At 56.5% G+C, this 16446-nt stretch overlaps 2 protein-coding genes and 2 non-coding genes across 7 annotated transcripts in view; 2 read left to right on the forward strand and 2 right to left on the reverse strand.

The window, feature by feature from the left end:
• The window catches only part of ALPK3 (alpha kinase 3), a 33783-nt gene extending 31980 nt beyond the window's left edge, over positions 1-1803 (forward strand). For all 4 annotated transcript variants that reach the window (XM_051796363.1, XM_051796364.1, XM_051796365.1 and 1 more), the window contains one exon: positions 42-1803. In XM_051796363.1, coding sequence (XP_051652323.1) covers positions 42-363 — 322 coding nt within the window. In that variant the 3' untranslated portion in view covers positions 364-1803. The remainder of the gene's footprint in view (positions 1-41) is intronic.
• On the reverse strand, positions 1714-12433 carry LOC127475061 (sodium/nucleoside cotransporter 1-like). Its single transcript, XM_051796433.1, has 18 exons — positions 12186-12433; positions 10483-10593; positions 10299-10396; positions 9835-9926; positions 9250-9439; positions 8749-8890; positions 7874-7987; positions 7426-7503; positions 7006-7086; positions 6594-6674; positions 6326-6451; positions 4994-5124; positions 4606-4774; positions 4213-4410; positions 3656-3737; positions 3041-3139; positions 2478-2589; positions 1714-2395 (listed from the first exon to the last, which is right to left on the reverse strand). Exons 2-18 carry the CDS (start codon positions 10549-10551, stop codon positions 2272-2274), a joined length of 1986 nt encoding a protein of 661 aa, XP_051652393.1. The 5' UTR covers positions 10552-10593; positions 12186-12433; the 3' UTR covers positions 1714-2271.
• Positions 12434-13122: 689 nt separating this feature from the next.
• TRNAH-GUG (transfer RNA histidin (anticodon GUG)) lies at positions 13123-13194 on the forward strand. The gene has a single exon. It is a non-coding gene; the product is annotated as a tRNA-His (tRNA).
• Positions 13195-13996: 802 nt separating this feature from the next.
• TRNAH-GUG (transfer RNA histidin (anticodon GUG)) lies at positions 13997-14068 on the reverse strand. The gene has a single exon. It is a non-coding gene; the product is annotated as a tRNA-His (tRNA).
• Between the last annotated feature and the right edge of the window lie 2378 nt (positions 14069-16446).

Genomic DNA, 16446 nt, shown 5'->3' on the forward strand with positions numbered 1-16446 from the left:
TCCTGGTGCAAAACAGGGGCTGAGGATGACTGTGTTGGCAGGTACCAGGGGCTGAAGGAGAGCTGCTTCCCCTCCCTGCTGGAGCAATTCCCGGCTGCTCACCGGTGCAATCGTTACTGCAGCATCCTGGGCCTGAAGACACTGGAGCCAGCCAAGCCCAAGGGCTCCAAGAGCCCCTCCCTGGGCAGGAAATCTGCCCAGTCCAGTCCCCAGCTCCAGAAGAAGGCGCTGTCAAGTCCTCAGGGCACCCGCAAGGCTGCTGTGAGCCCCAAGAGCTCCCGGAGAGCTGCAGGAACAGGGGAGGTCCCGACAGCCTCCAAACCCAGGTCGGGAGAGAGCAGCAGGGCTGGCTGCCTGCAGTAGCCGGAGCCGCTGCAGCTGGGACCCCCGCTCTGGACCCAGCCTGAGCAGCCCCGTGGCCAGTCTGGAAAAGGGAGATCCTGGCAGTGGTCTCTGCCAAAACTCTCCTCCCTCCAGCCCTGCCCTGGCCCGCAGCACTTGTGTTGTGTGGTGTGTGTTAGTGTGAGCGGCTGGACTGGGGCTGTGGGGGGCTGTGAGCTGTGGACAGCGGGGATCCCTCACCAGTACCTCTCTACAAGAGCTGCTGCTGTTGGTGGAGCCTGTGGGGCCACGTGCCCCTCCACACTGGGGCTCGCTTTCCTGTCTTGACTCTCTCCATGTGCCTTCCTTAAGGCAGGGGCAGAGCTGCTCCCTTGGGCTTTGCAGGTGCCATGCCCCTGCCTGGCTCCCCCAAGCAAACTGGGAGTCTGGGATGCCTCTTGGCTCCCAGCACCTCATGTCCCTCTCTGTGTCCTCCATAAAGTGACCAGGCCAAGCCCTGCCAGTGTTCTGTCCCTTGAGAACCCCAACAGCACCCAGGCAGTCCCATTTGCCCTGGTACACCGTTTTTGCTGCAGAGGGTTTCAGTGGTGGCTGCAGGGCTCCTCTGCTATGACGTGGGGCTCTGAAGTGTGTGCCAGTCCCATGGTGGGTACCAGCAGCTGCACAGGGAAGGGATTTTGCACCCCTCCCCTCCCCTGTGCCCTGTGGGAAGTCTCCCACACCCTTGCTGGGTGGCTGCTGAGGGTGATGGTGCTGCTATGGTGCTGGCCAGCGCCATGGTAAGAATGCTCTACCTCACATGGGATACCCAGGATCAGTGACCTCCTCTCCGTGCCAGTCTCTGCCTTGGCACATGTGGGTGTCCAGCCCTCAGGACTTGCTCCTCTTTGTCCCCCTGCCATACAAAGACCCCATACACCACACCCAGCCCCACACCATGACCTGGTCATGCTTAATTAGCACCACCCCTGCTTGGCACATGCCAGACTCCAGCGGCAGCTGGCAGCACGCACTCCAAATCCTGCTGCCCTGTGGCAGGAGGCAGTGATGGACAGGCAGTGATGTTCATGCTGGAAAGTAAAGCACCCTGCATTGCATCAAGCTTCCCTTGTGCCCGTCAGCTCACCCAGGCGTGCAGCAGCCAGCGGAGTGTGGCAGTGGGCAGGGGCCTCACAGAGAGCCCAGCACTGTCGGCTTCATTGTGCTGCAGAGCATCGCCTTCCCCGGGGCTCTGGAACAGGGTGCTGGGTGCCAGTGACACCCCCCTGCATGGTGGGGTCCCATACAGTGACTCGGTGCAGCCTGGCGGAGGGAAGCAGCTGGGCTGGGAGCACCGTGCACGCTGGGGCCCTGGTCCTTTCTCGCTGGGTGATTGTAAAATACCGATGTACATAACGTGGCCACATTGGCGACTGGGTGCTCTCGAGTGCAATAAAGTGAGGAGGACTGGCCTGTTCCCCAGCACTGTGGTCCCTGCGGGAAAGAGGCACCCAAGCAAGGGGTGATGGGGCAGCTTTGTGCTTGGAGAAAGGAAACATCTTCAAGTACCACCTTTACCCCCATCCATGCCCCATGGGGAGAAGAGGGTGGCTGTGGCCAGACCCCAAAGCTGGCAGTGGGTGAGGCTTGGCTTGCGAGGTCTGCAGTGAGCATGGGGTGCAGCCTCAGCAAAGCACCTTGTGCTGTGGTGGAACAGCTGCAGGTGGGGGCCAGAGGGGGTCTGAGGGCAAGCACATGGGGATGGCCATAATTTATTTGGGAGCAGCTTCCTTGTGTCCATGGGGCCAGCACCTAAGGGTGCTGGTTGCAAGGTGCACACAAATGTCCATCAGCACTTTGGAGTGGAGAAGACAAAATGCTCAGGTGTCTGTCAGGGTTTTTGCTACCTTTGGGGCCAGCCTTGCAGACCCTGGTGCCTCTCCCATGGTTCTAGGTTGTCCCTGCACAGGATGTGTGGTTGTAGTGCCCACAGCACTCCGTCAGCCACAGCACACTCTCCGCCTGCCCAGCCCAGGATCCTGTGAAGGAGAGTGTCCCGTTCTCGAACACCGAGCTGGAAGGAGAGACATGTGGTCAGGACAAGCTGTTGCCCCATCACCTGGGTCCCAGACAGCTCTGGGGCCCTTCATACCCACCTGGCAAAGAGCTGCTTGCAGCAGGTGTATATGCTGTAGCTGGTACTGTTGAAGTCGGCCATGCTGAAGAACGTCACACAGTCACCCACCTCCGTTGGCACATAGAGGAGACCTGGGGGACAAGGTCTCCTACTGAGACTTGAGAGGGACCATGGATTCAAATCCCATACCCCAAGCATACCTGTAAGTCCTGTGTCCCAACTCTGCTCACAAATCCCATAGCCCAACTAGCGAATCCTGTACCTGGGACTGTGCAGGTCCCACGAGCTATCCCACCTCACTCCCTGAAACTGCAGGGAGCTCCTTGCAGTATGCCAGATGTTGCCCTTGATATGTCCCCATCCCAGCCCAGATGAGGACGAGGGGCCCCAGGAGAGCTGTTGGGCTTCGGCAGCCCCTGGCAGAGCCATGAGGGGAGAACAGGGTTTGGAGGCCTTGGCAGAGCCATGGGGAGGACAGGCCAGCCACCCCCATTCCTGAACCTGCATCTATAGGGGTCTTCAACCCTGTGCATGTCCCTCCCCAGCTCCTTCTGGCCCTGCTGGCAGTGGGCAGGGACCTACCTGCCAGGCAGGCGTTGAGCATGGAGACGCAGATGCCGGTGAGCAGGGCCCGCAGCACCACGGAGGCAAACTCACCCTTGCGGTGAGGTGCCAGGGAGCCTGTGGGGCAAAACAGAGACCAGGGGGAGTCACATCTTGACTCCAGCTCTACCCTTTGCTGGGGACAGATAGGGACGTGTCTCTGGTCCCCAGCTGGCTCTGCCACACAGTGCCCTCCCCACACCAACTCCTGCTGTCTGGAGGACATGGTGGTCCCAGCCAGCACCCAGCACACTGTCTGCCTGTCCTGGCAGCAGTGGGTGCTGGCAGAGCGCTGTGCCCACCCTGCACCCACAGGTGATCAACCAGAGCCCTCAACGCTCCCAGCACCGGAGTCTCTGCTCTTTGTGCCATAGCTGGGTGACACCCAGGCTTGTGGGACATGCACATGCTCTTGCCCATGGGTGCAGTGCAAAGCCATTCCTTTCACATCATGCAAATCCTGTTTCTTACCTGGCAGAGACCAAACATGGAGGCTTGAGGGCAAATTCCTCCTGCCCCAGATGAGCCCTTGCTCCCTAGCCCAGGATCCCCCCTGCCTTGTGCCTAGGCACCTAGGACATGAGTTATACTCACCCAGGCTTCCCAGTATGATCCCAATGGAGCTGAAGTTGGCAAATCCACAGAGGGCAAAGGTGGTGATGCTCTCAGCTCGCTCCTGGAGGGCACAGGGGGACGGTCACCTCTGCCCAGGAGCAGCCCCAGAGCACCCAGAGCTGAGCACCATGTCAGAGCTCCCAGCCCAGACAGACATGATGGAGATAAGTCCTCCACCCCAACACTTTATCCTTTCAGCTATTTTGGGGAGCAAGAATGAAGGCTGTCCCTGGGAGAGGCTGGGCTGCGGGGACAGGTGACAGGGGCCCTGTAGCACCATGATCTGTTCCATCAAGGAGCAGGATAAATGGGAAAGGGCGTCACTGACTCCTTCCTCCCATACCCAGCAGTTGGGGAACATCCAAGTCTAGTTGGCCATAGGTGCTCTCCCACCCCCAGCACCATCATCCTGATTCGATAATCTTAAAGGACTTTTCCAACCCTCTGCCTGCCTACCACTCTGGCCAGTTCCCATGCCCCATTCCAGCTGGTCTCATCCCTGCCCTGTGCCCAGCAGGGTGGCAGGTGCCTCTCACAGATATCCACTGTTTCCGGCTCCCATCCCACTCCTCCAGGCCCGCCAGACGGTTCTTCTTGTATGTGGACAGCTGCTGGTATGCCACAAACTCGTTCAGGAAGATCTTAATCCCCAGGAGCTCGGCCACCACCGGTGAGTCTGCCCAGTCTGCCCCCATGACAAAGGCCACGGGCATGAGGACATAGGATAAGATCACCTGGGAAAAGCATTCCAGAAGGTAATGACTCAGAGCGGACCTTCTGCATAGCCCCCAGCTTGGACACCCACTGCCAGCACTTGCCAAACACTCAGCAAGGATCTCAACAGCCTACTAAGGCAGCAGGCAAAGGTGGGGATGGCTGGGGGATGCAGGGTCTGGCAGCCCAGACCACAGGTCTGCTCTTGGGAATACCTGGAAGGTGAGATCCTTGATGTCTACCATCTCCCCAAACCAGCGCACGGCAGCGTTGATGAACTCCAGCACCGCCAAGAAGGCGATGAGGTTGGCTGCAATGTTGGCCACGAGCCCCACAGAGGTGGCAGCCCCATTGCTGGCAGCTTCCAGGATGTTCCGCTCTTCCCTGTGTGGAAAAAGACCCCAATGTACTCATATGGCCAGGCATCCCCTGTGCAAAGTCAGGTGTCAATCCGTGGATGTCTGAACAACACAAGCTCTCCCAGCCTTGGGCCACCCCCAGTGTCCACTTGTGCCCCAAATTGCTCCCACGGCTTCCCCACAGTGGCAAAACACTCCACCCCCCAATGCACTCCCACTCCCCCACCTGTCCCCTCACACTCACCCACTGGCGATTTGGACACTTTCTTTGCCCTTGAACTTGGACTCCTCCACCTCGGGGTACACGAGTTTGGACATGGCGAGGGCGCAGGGTGCAGCCATCACAGAGGCTGCGATCAGCGACGCCGCGTCGATCTGCAACGCGCAGACCAGGGGCTTAGACACCTCTGTGCAAGGCTGTGCCCCGTGACACACCACACCAGGGCATCCCAGCATCGGGCTGGCATCAGCCAGTGACACTTGGAGCAGTTCAGGGCTCCCTGTTTGCTCAGGGTGCACAAACTGGCTGTTTTCCCAACTAAGCAGCAAAGCACATGGGGCAGCTTGTCTGGATGGAGGCATTGCTGGAGCTGCAGTGATCATGTCCTCGGGGATGTTAACCTCTCCTGCTGTTTGACTTAATTATGATGGTTCTTGTCCCTTGTTGCTATTTACCAGTATCAGAGCAATAGGTTGTGTAACATTGCGAACTTTTACCTTCTGATGAAGGGCTAAGCTCCCAGCCTCACCCATCCCCTGTCAATGTCTCATTTCTCTGACCTTCCACCCTTGGTTCCTCATTTAAGGAGACTAATTAATGTTTAAATAGCAGGAGTTCAGGCAGCAGGTCAAGGGGAAGGTTTATTTCCCATGACAGAGCACTGACAAACCAGATAGGGCATCCCTGGGTGTCAGGGCCAGGAGCACTGAGGTGATGCTGGAGGAGCAGGGCTTGTTTGGCTGAGAGAAAAGAGAGTTGAGGGGGGTATGGCTGTTTCTGACCATGTAAAAGGGGTTGGAGGGAAGACATTGCTCAGTGGTACCCAGTGAAAGGGTGAGAATCACCAGCACAGCTTTAGTGGGGAAATTCCACTTGGATATAAGGAAAAAATTGTTTCTTGTGACTGAGGCATCTGTCGGGGAGACCAGAGAGTTGGGGGGAGACCTCCATCCATGAGGATATTCACCACCAACCTGGACAAAGCCCTGGGCATCCCCTGGGGCTTTGCGATAACCTCATTTGAGCAGGAGGGTGGATCAGAGACCCCCAGAGAGTCCTTCCAGGCTAAATTATCCCATGATTCAGTGGGATTTGCCCTGCTTGCTGTGCAGGGACACACAGTCAGAGTCCCACAGCACTGCCCTCTACCTGGCAGGGCTCTGAGGTTCTGACCAAAGGTGAGGCTGGACCTGTCTTTGGGACAAGGTGAGGCTGGACACCCTGCCTCCATCCTGCTTATGGAAGGGGACAATGGGGCACCTGCTGGAGGTCTCCCACCATCAAGTCCAGGGCAGTTCCTGCATGTCAGGACTCTGCAGCAGGGAGCATGTGGCATACATCTACTCATGCACTCACCCCAAAGGATATGTAGGCACCCATCACACTGCCTGCGATGGTGGCAAAGCCACCAGTCATCACAGCATGGACTTCTGAGAGGGTCATGTCCGCAAGGTACGGGCGGATGAGCAGCGGGGCTTCAGTCTGCAGAAGAGAAAACCTTGCTGTCCTTGAGACAGGGCCACACAGGGCCTCAGGTCTCCTAGGAAGGGAGGAGAAGACCCTTTCTCCAGGGCAGGCTCAGCTATAAGCGCTGAGGAACTGGATCTCCTGCCCAGGCCCTTACCTGTCCCACGAAAATGTTCCCTGCTACACTCAGGGTCTCAGTGGGAGTGGTGCCCAACGAGACCTGAAGCAGCCAGGAGATCTGGGGAAAGACAAGGCCACCATGTTTACAGAGGTTCCTGGCACCCTGCCACCATCCCCAAGAAGCAGGGCACTGTTTGGCCCCTACACAGAGGTGATCTTGGGAAGCACCCCCAGACTGCATAGAAACATCAGCCCTAGGGTTGGGCTTTCTCAGAAGGACATGCAAGAAAGATGGGGTTTGTGTCTATTCTTTTAAGCAGGACAAATCACCACAAAGTAGTACCATGACAATTTTTCCGGGACATCCCTCAGTTGACTGTGGTAGTCGGAGAACCCCCCAGGTTCTTCTCCTTCCCATAGCTATCCCAGATCCAGGAGTGAGGCCCTACCTTGAGAATGAGCCACTGCATGACGCCAAGGTAGTAGAGGATGGACATCACACAACTGAAGAAAACAACGATGGGCAGGGTCTGCAGGCAAGGCACCAGGGCACAGGGTTAATGGAGAGCTGAGACACACACAGGCACACTTGGAGACCAAGAGCTGGGCATGGCATGGTATTGCATAGCAAGCCCATGCTATTGGGTGCCACAGCACTGGGCCAGGCTGGCAGGAGGGACACGGACCAGTGCAAATCCCCCACGGTACTGAGAAGGTCCATAGATGGATCCAAAGCTAAGGGAAACCCATCTCTGAGAAGCTCAAGCTCTACTGCAGCAAATCTGGCTGCATTTAGCTCTGTGCCTTTCAGGACCCAGCAAGGAGCCAGACTAGAAGAAAACCTCTCCACACCCCATTCCCCAGCTGACCTGGAAGGCAAAGACTTCTGTAATGAGTGTGTTCCCAAAGACGAAGCCAGAGCCAGCTGTGGTGTAGCCCAGGAAGATCTGCAAGGGAAGAAGTAACACAGTAGGATGGAGATCTCCATTAGGTCCTTTCCTGACATCTCACTTCTGCCTAGCAGGGGGCTGTATCCCCAGTCCCACAGCTGACTGCACACCAGAGAATGACCTGCTGAAACCTAAGCTGGGGACGCTGGTGGGCTGTCCCACAGGGCTCTGCTACAGCCTGCAAGGGAGACCACATCAAGGGGTCTGGGCTGCTTCAGAAAACCAGGGAAGAGCTGGCTTTCCTCCAGTTCCCAACATACATGTTTGTGAGTGTGCAGTCCTTGCCACTTCCCCAGCCCATGCCATCCCCTGCTCTTCCTGTTCATCCCAAGGTGCAAGCATGGGATGGGATGAGTAGATGTAGTACCTGGATCTGGTCACCCAGCCACTTGAAAGCTTGGACACCAGGGGTTGTTCGGAGGACAAAGACTCCAAATAAGAACTCCAAGCCAAGACCCCAGAAAACGGCTCTCCAGGACACCTGGGGACAAAAGCAGAATGGGGACTGCGATGTTGTCAAGGCCTACAGGCTTCCTTTTCAGCACACAGTAAACACCATACACTGTGCCCTGGGTGAGGGTTATGGGGAGACCAGTAAAGTGTCACAGAAACCCACAAACATGGGTTGGTGACAGAGAAAGATATTGAGTTGGTGGGACTCGAACTGGCTGGAACATAACTTGCCAGCCTGATCCAGAAGGGGACAAGCATCAAGACCTTCTGATGGTTCACTGGTAGCACAGACCTGCTAGACCAAAACTGCCTGTTCATTAACCCTCTGGAGGAGGAGGATGGAGGGGTTGCCCAAAACATTGAAGCAGGTTGGGCTAGAAGCCACTGGGACTTCAGTCACTTCTGACCAAGTTCCCCAGGGCACGCAAAGCTCAGGCCCACTCTCCACCCACAGCACCTGAAGCTCAAGTGTGGGGCTGGTGCTGGGCCTCTGGGTCTGACCCACCACAAGGGACATGGTGGAAAACAGGACAGAGGCACTGTGGGGCAGCCTGGGTTGGGAAATGGGAAGGAGAGCAGTGAGAAGAAGAGCAGTGAGGTGGCTTTGGGGTCCATCCACCCAACCAGTTCAGCTCCCCAGGCTGTGCCCAGCTCTGCCCAGGAGCTATGCTGGGCTTCTGCTTCCTCCAGGGAAGGAGATGCCCATGGGAAGGAAGCACTTGTTCTCCAGTGCTGGGTGGCCACCTCCTGTGAGAGGACTGATGGCCAAGCCACACCCGAAGCACGTACCGCGCCGTGGTGCTTGGAGCAGGCAAACAGGAACAGCACTAAAGCGCAGAAGCCACCTAATGAGATGAGCTGCTCTGGGTTTTTGGCAGTGTCCAAAACCAGCCATGCGATCAGGCCTGCCAGGATGGCCACCCACAGCAGCCTGCAAAGGAAACACCAGACTGTCAGCAAGAGGATGTCCCCATGGGGAGAGCAGCTTGCAAAGGGCAGGAGCTGATTGTGCAGGAGTTGCCACCGTAAGGTCCATGCATCTGAAAAACCTGGGGCTCAGACACAAACAAGGGATGTGAACAGCCATCACGCTACCGAGGCAGATGAGCAAAACATTTCTGCCATGGTTTTTACAAGGCTCCAGGCTGGGCCATGCCTTGTCATTCGTGAGGTGCCTGCATGGCACTAGAGCACAAGCCCATGCCACTGACTGTGGCTGTGCTGACAGGACAGCCACGAAAGGGGACGCAGATGCTGGGAGGGATCTGGCCCTGCCTTCTCCTGACTCACCATTTCAGCCACGGCCAGGACTTTTGGAAGCATTTCCCAATGGGACGGAGGAGATGCAGTACCTTTGCCCCACAGTGCTTCTTGAAGAAGCTCCAGCAGACGAAGAAGACAACCACAGCCGTAATGACCACCAAGGCAAGGGCTCGCTGGAAGTTGAGGTAACAGGCCGCAATGAAGTAGCACAGGTAGGCTGGAGAAGGCACATTGGGGGTCAGAAACATCAGGGCTGTAGGATCATGGGTTCATAACACTAACTGGGGCCAAGGGGGAGGTTCATTTCCTCCAAATATCCTCCCCTGGCCACCCTCAAGGTTCCCATCTTTGCACAAGGAGACCTTAGGGAGCACCACCCCAGCAGGGAGCAGAAGGGGCAGAGCAAACCCTTCAGGCAGGTGGAGAAAGGAGAGGAGGACAGTGAGGGGCACATAGTTCTGGATAGGAGTGGTGGGGTGAGGAAGGGGCAAGCAGTGAGGGTTGGGAGTGGATACAACCTCCACAAGTGACCACATTCAGTGTGTGGAGGCTGGGGGCATGGCCAGCCAAAAAGAATACGGAGGTGGGGTCTGAGTGCCAGGAAGTGCTCACCTGCTCCAAGGAGCCCCAGGACAACCCTTTTCAACACCTTGGCATGAGCCTTGCAGAAGTGCTTTGCCTTGGATACTGGCTGCAGGGCCTTCCTGGGGAGAGTCACATGCCAAAGACGTGAGAGACGCAGAAGGTGGATGTGGAAGATCAACCCAACCCAGTGCAACCCAACTGAAGCCAACTCAGCAGAGCTAGGTCATGACCACACCTCCCCCAGGCCACTTTTGGCAGCAGCACAGTGGTAATGGTGTGCCATGGTCCACACATCCCAACACCCTGGCACCATGAGTGGAATCCGGCACCGGGTGGCTGCTAGGGGGACAGAGATCTGCCACTGCCACCTTACAAGGCCACAATGACCCATCAGACATTGTCCCCCATGTGTGGTCAATATGACCCTACTCTGCTCCCAAATGAGGTTTGTCTCTGACAGAGCACACACACACATGTGGGGGTTATCCTACCTGCAACAGGAGGAGAATCTCCCTTTCCCTTCTCCTCTCCTCTTCTCTTGGCTCTCACCACTTGGACCACCACATTCCTCATAGTGTCTCTCCTCTCCCTAGAAAACATCATTAGCTGGAGCACCCTGTTCCCCGACAGGAAGGGAAGGGAAGGCAAGGCAAGGCAAGGGAAGGGAAGACTTACCTGAAAGCTGAAAGCTGGGTTATCCATGCCCTTCTCAAGGCTGTCCAGGGTTATCTGGTTTCCTTCCATCTCTAGAAGTTTGCAGCTTCAATGCACTAGAGAAACAGCTGGCTGGGGAGAGAAAGATGGGATCACCTCTGGGAAGGTCAAATGTCCCGCTCTGCTTTTCAGTTTTGTGTCTCTGAGAGGAGAACACCCTTTGCAGTAGGGATTCAGAGCAGCTCCTGCACTAGCACATCAAGGGACCATTTCATGGGGTCCTGAGCCCATGGGGCTGGTGTGCTGAATTCCTGTTCTCCTTTAACTCTGGGAAGGTCTTTGCTCTTCCATAATTCCAAGGAATTACAGGAGAGGATTACATGCATCAGGGAGTGCTGGTACTCCTCCTCCAAACTGGTGGCAGTGTCCACCAGCCTCCGTGAGTCCCTTTGCAAGTGGGATTTTAAAAAAAATAAATGTGGCTGCATCCTTCATTGCAAGGTCTTGGTGCAAGCCAGATAAGGAAAAAGGTTGATAACTAGCACAGTGCAGGAGCAAGGGGTAGGAATGAGTGGTAGTTTGCATGGGAACTGGTCCTAAAGGAGCATCATACTGGGAGAACTAGTCCAGCAAAGCCAGAAGAACCAGCGTTATGCCAGGGCAGGAACCCTCAGAGCATCATCCCATTTGGACACCTTCCCAGTTCCTCTGCCTGGAGAAGGATGAGGGAAGAGCAGAGAAGTTGCGGACAAGGCAGTGATCGACTGTAGGAGCAGAGCACTTCTGTGTAAGGACAGAGGCAGTAAGAAGTTGTCTTTGTTTTGAGGGCAGTTGTAAAGGTCTGTGTGGAGAAGGAGGAGACAGCAGGGTCATCATCGTCTTCTCACAGTGTGAGATCAGGGCCCACCGAAGGGAGGGACGCAGTCCCAAGTGAAATTGGTGAATGTGAGTAGTTTTGGAGACCATCCCCCTCAACACTGGCAGCTGAAGGTGGTGTGGGGCTCCACAGGCCAGCAGAGCCACCATGGGGGAGCAGTCTGTTCCTGGGGTCATGGCTCCCCAGCAGCAGGACAGGATACAGGGCCATGGTGGGAACCCAGGACCTCAGACCACCCTCCAGGGTCTCCAGCACCCCTGGTGTGCCTGCAGCTCAAGGACATCTCACCAGGACCCTGGCAGGGATCAGGAGGACCCCCCTCTCCAAGTCCACCACCACTAAAGGGCACTCCCCAGGACCCCTCTGGGCTTAGACCTCCCAGAGTTCCAGGCCCCCCAGGGTTCCTGGCTGTCCCCACCCTTCCAGGCTCAGTGACTTCCAGGTCCCCTGGGCTGATGCTACCTCCGTGTTCCCCCACCCAGTGCCAGCCCCCTGACAGCTCATTACCTTTTGTTTTGGTGCAGCCACATTGGCTGCCCTCTCCTTCATGGGTGGGACCACACCGACAGGCAGCAGGTGGATGCCCCCATGTGCCCCTGTGTCCTCACACCATCCCCATGACCCCCACGCCCTCCTGTCCCCTATGGGCCCCCACGGGCTTGTGATGCAGTGTGGCCACGCGCCCCTCTGCCCTCCCCACCGTGTCCCTGCACCCCACGCCCTCGCAACCCCCATCCTCGTGCCCCACACCTTCACACTCCTGTTCCCTACACTCCCCATGGCCTCGTGCCCTCCCCGTGCCCCGTGGCTCCCCCCGCCCTGGCACCCACCGTCCCCCTGCACTCACCCTGCAGTCCCACCGGCCGCAGAGCTCCCGGCCCGTGCCCCGGTTACGCATTAACAGCTCGGTCCAAAGAGCTGGGCTGGGCACTGCAGCGCCGGGGCTGCCCCGGCTCCTCCCGGGGCTCACTGCCGGGAACCCAGCGGTGTGGCCGTGCAGGGCATCGTGCCAAACGCAAAAAGGTCACCCATGAGACATCCACTGACATGCAAAACAAACCTTGAGTGGAGATACGGAAAGAAGATCACCTTTACCCCACCCCAGGAAGTGCTTCCCCAAAAAAACAAAGAGTGGGACACACGTGACCTCCAAAGCTTCAGTGGTGTGAAGTCACGTCCCCTGATCCCTGAGCAGGATGGGGTGGCAGCCAGCAAAAGAGTTCCGTGCCAGCATGTGTTGGAAACCACTTTTTCATGCAGGGTGGTGGGAATCGCATCCCCAGGTGCGTGCACTCCACTGATACCTCCTGTTCTTTGTTTGCACAGGGAGGGGTGATGTGGCTCCGAGGGTGCCAACACCTGGGCTGGCAGGAGTCAGTTTGGAGATCGGTGATTAATGACACCACGGGGCACTCAGGGCACTCACGTGCCACACGGTCCCCGTGGACCTTTCTGTGCATTCTCCCTGTGGATTTTGGCCAATGCCATCGCTAAAGCTGCCCAGGGCTGGGGCCAGTGAGGGGTGAGGGCGCGAGGGGGTGACGGTGCAGGTCAGCGTGTGGGTGACAAGGAAAGAAACCCTGAAAGCTGCTGGCGCGACGGCGGTGTAAATTCCCCGCTGCACGGGCAAGGCCCTCCCAGCCCTGCGACACGCGCGGGCCTCCCTGGGAACACCCTCGGGAGCACCAGAGGCGGGCCCAGCCCGGCCCGGCCCCGCCGCGCGTCACCGCCGACAGCGCCAAGAGCCGCCGCGCCGCCCCGCCCGCCCAGAGCCCCGGTAGCGCGCCGTGATCGTATAGTGGTTAGTACTCTGCGTTGTGGCCGCAGCAACCTCGGTTCGAATCCGAGTCACGGCATCGCCCGGCGGTACCACGGCACACGGGCTCCTCTTTTGCCGCGGCTGCTTTGGCTCATTACCTAAATTTAATTTCATTATTATTTTACTATTTCTTAACTTTTATTTATTTATATTAATTCTTATATTTGTTTATTTTTTATTTTTCCTTTTTTATTTTATATCATATTTCATTTTATATTTTTTATTCTATTTTTAATTTGTAATTTATTTTATTTCTTAAATTTACATTTCTTTCATGTCATCGAATTTTATTTTTAATTTAGTTTTTCTAATATATTTTATTTTTATACTTAATTTTATTTTATATTTTATATTTTATATTATTTTTCCATTTAAGTATTTTATTATTTTATTATATTTACTTTTATGTAATCTAATTTTTCATTTTATTTTTCTGTTATATTTTACTACTATATTTTTCTATTACATTTTATTATATTTTTCTTAATTTAACTTTTTTATTTAATCTTTATTTCAGTTGTACTCTTACTTTGCGTGTCTTTTGCGTTTTCCTTTTCGTCTCATTTTGTTTTATTTTGAATGTTAATTTTATTATTTTACGCATTATATCTCATTTAATGTTATTTTATTTAATTTTATGGCAGTTTATTTTGTCTCCCGTCACTCGTCTCCCCACGGAACCCCCTCGCTGGGCGGGTCCGGCCCCGCAGCCCCGCTGGGAGCCGGGAAAAAAGTGAAATATCGGCGCGACGCGAAAAGAAACCCCCGCGGACTGAGGGGTCTGCGGGGGGCGGAAAGTGCCAAAAGAGGAGCCCGTGTGCCGTGGTACCGCCGGGCGATGCCGTGACTCGGATTCGAACCGAGGTTGCTGCGGCCACAACGCAGAGTACTAACCACTATACGATCACGGCGCGCTACCGGGGCTCTGGGCGGGCGGGGCGGCGCGGCGGCTCTTGGCGCTGTCGGCGGTGACGCGCGGCGGGGCCGGGCCCGCCCTGGGCCTTCCCGCGGGGGCAGCGCCGAGGCCGCGCTCCGGGACCGGGGACCGGGTCCCGCGGGGACCGGGGTAGCCCGTAAGGGGCCCGGGGCGGATCCCCGCCCTGCGCCCGCCCCCGCGACCCCCGGCCCGGGCTGGCCCCCGTGCGCTGACGCCCTTCAGCCTCTCCCAGGCGCAGTCCCGGTGTCGGCCCGGCTTCCACCTCAGCCGCGGCGTTCACCCCCTCACCTTCACCCCCTCACCTTCACCCGCTGCCCTTGGCCCTGCTCCCTGCTCTGACTCTGACCCTGACCCTGCTTTTAGCCTTCACCCTGACCCCCCCAGCTCTTACTCGACCCTTCCCCTCATCCCACCCCTCATCTCCGCCTTCGCTGTGTCCCCAGACAACCCCATTCCCCACCCCGTAACCCCACCTCTCACCCCCCGCGTGTTTCTCAGGGAGTAAAGTTCCTCCCGACCACAGGATTAACGAACTACGGGGCACAAAGGGACGGCAGAGGAAGAGAGGGACTAAGGAAATGGTCCTTGTGCCCAAACAGCAGCAGGGATCAGTCTGTGCCGCGGCTGCTCGTTCCCCCTGCTCAAACACACATCAGTAGTTAATGACTGTCCTCACCACTGCTGCTGCTTTCCCCACTGCTCCCAGTATTAAAGGCTCTTTCATTTTGACAGATACACAAAGAATTCAAAATACTTGGGATCAAAAGGCTTTCTTGACGGAAAATATTTTTAGAGCAATCGCAGCACTTCAAGGCGCTGGGATGGCCCAAATGATTCATCCCCTGGGAAGAGCCGGGCACAGAAAACTCGGCTCCCGCGTGTGCCATGAGCTCATTGCTTGTCCTACGCATGCACCTCCCGTGGGGGGGGGTGTGCAGAGAGAGGCAGGGGTCTTCTACAACTTTGCTGTGCAGAGATATGTCCCTGCACCACATCCATCCTTGGGTATCTGCTGCAGCTGGCAAATCCTAAATCCAAAACTGCCTTCCTGAGGCTTGGGGTAAACCAGAGGAAGGCCTTGTGCACCTTGATTACTCCATGAAGTAATTGCTCCTGCCATCCTGAGCTCGTCTTGCTCATATCCAGCCCAAAAGAGCTCAGAGTGGTGGAGAAAGACAGAATAGTCTTTTGTGTCCTCCCTTTGTCTATGCCCATGTCATCCTGCCCTCAGCAGTTTGCTGGTGTGCACTGGTGGGCAGTGGTGTGCATGCTGGTCTCTCAGCAATGGTGGGAGCCTTTGCAGTGGGAGATGCTCTCCACATTGAATGTGGCTGACCAGGAGGTGGTGGAGGAGGGGCTCTTTGGTGTTTTCTCTGGATGACCTGGGTGTCCATGTGGTGCCCTCCTGCCCCAGTCTCACCCTTCTCCCTCCCTCATCTGCCTGCCAAGATCCCAGTCTGTGCCTCCCATGGGGATGCAGGGATACTGCTGCTGCTCATCTGTGGCCAGCCCTGTCACTGTCTGTGGCCCCATGCTGGACCTAAAGTGGATGCAGTGACACTGGAAGGAGATACATGTGTCTCCTCCCATGTGCAGGGAGTTTGACACTGTCATCATCCCCTTGGCTGCACCTTGGAGAGAGATAAGACCACCAGACATCCACAGGACAGGTGTAGCTGAGCTGTAGAGGTGGGATCACTGCAACCTCCAAATCCCAGGGCATAAGCTTGTGAAGGGGGAAGGTCCTTGGGCCTTCCTCCATGCTGTCACAATGCCATGAACTGGGCTGTGTCCAGGGTGAAGGGACAAGCCCAGCTCCGTGCTGGCTCAGACAACTGCTGCGTTGGGTCAGAACAGCTGTGGTGGGACCCACGGGAGATGGTGGGACAATGTGGAGATGTGCAGCCCCCTGGCAAGACATGCTGCCCATGGCTGGTGGGGACATGGAACCCACAGCGATGCACTGGGGGATTCCTTGGTGGCTGGGAGGAGCCAACTGGGCTCCTGCTTTGGCTGCTTGGCAGATGTTTCTGGAAGCAGGGAGATGACAGAATTACAATGACCTCAACTGCTGGAACAGGCATGACTGAGATAACACTGTAGCAGTACAGGGGAGTCAGCCAAACAGGGAAGGGAGAAGGGAGGTGCGGGTGGACACCGAGACAAAGTGTCCCGAGGGGCCTGGCAGGTGCAGGAGGAGAAGAAGGGATGAAGCTGCTGCCACTCACAGCTTCCTGGCCACAAGCCTGGAAGAACTCCCTAAAAGAACTGGGATGTGACCACTCCTAAGGAAATTGTGCAAGATTGTCAGGGCCTCAACAGCCCTTTGCCATGTGGTTTTGTCTGGATGGT

The sequence above is a fragment of the Manacus candei genome, unplaced genomic scaffold, assembly GCF_025592945.1.
Source record: "Manacus candei isolate 608988 ecotype Guabito, Panama unplaced genomic scaffold, ASM2559294v1 h1tg000046l, whole genome shotgun sequence".
Classification (NCBI taxonomy): domain Eukaryota; kingdom Metazoa; phylum Chordata; class Aves; order Passeriformes; family Pipridae; genus Manacus; species Manacus candei.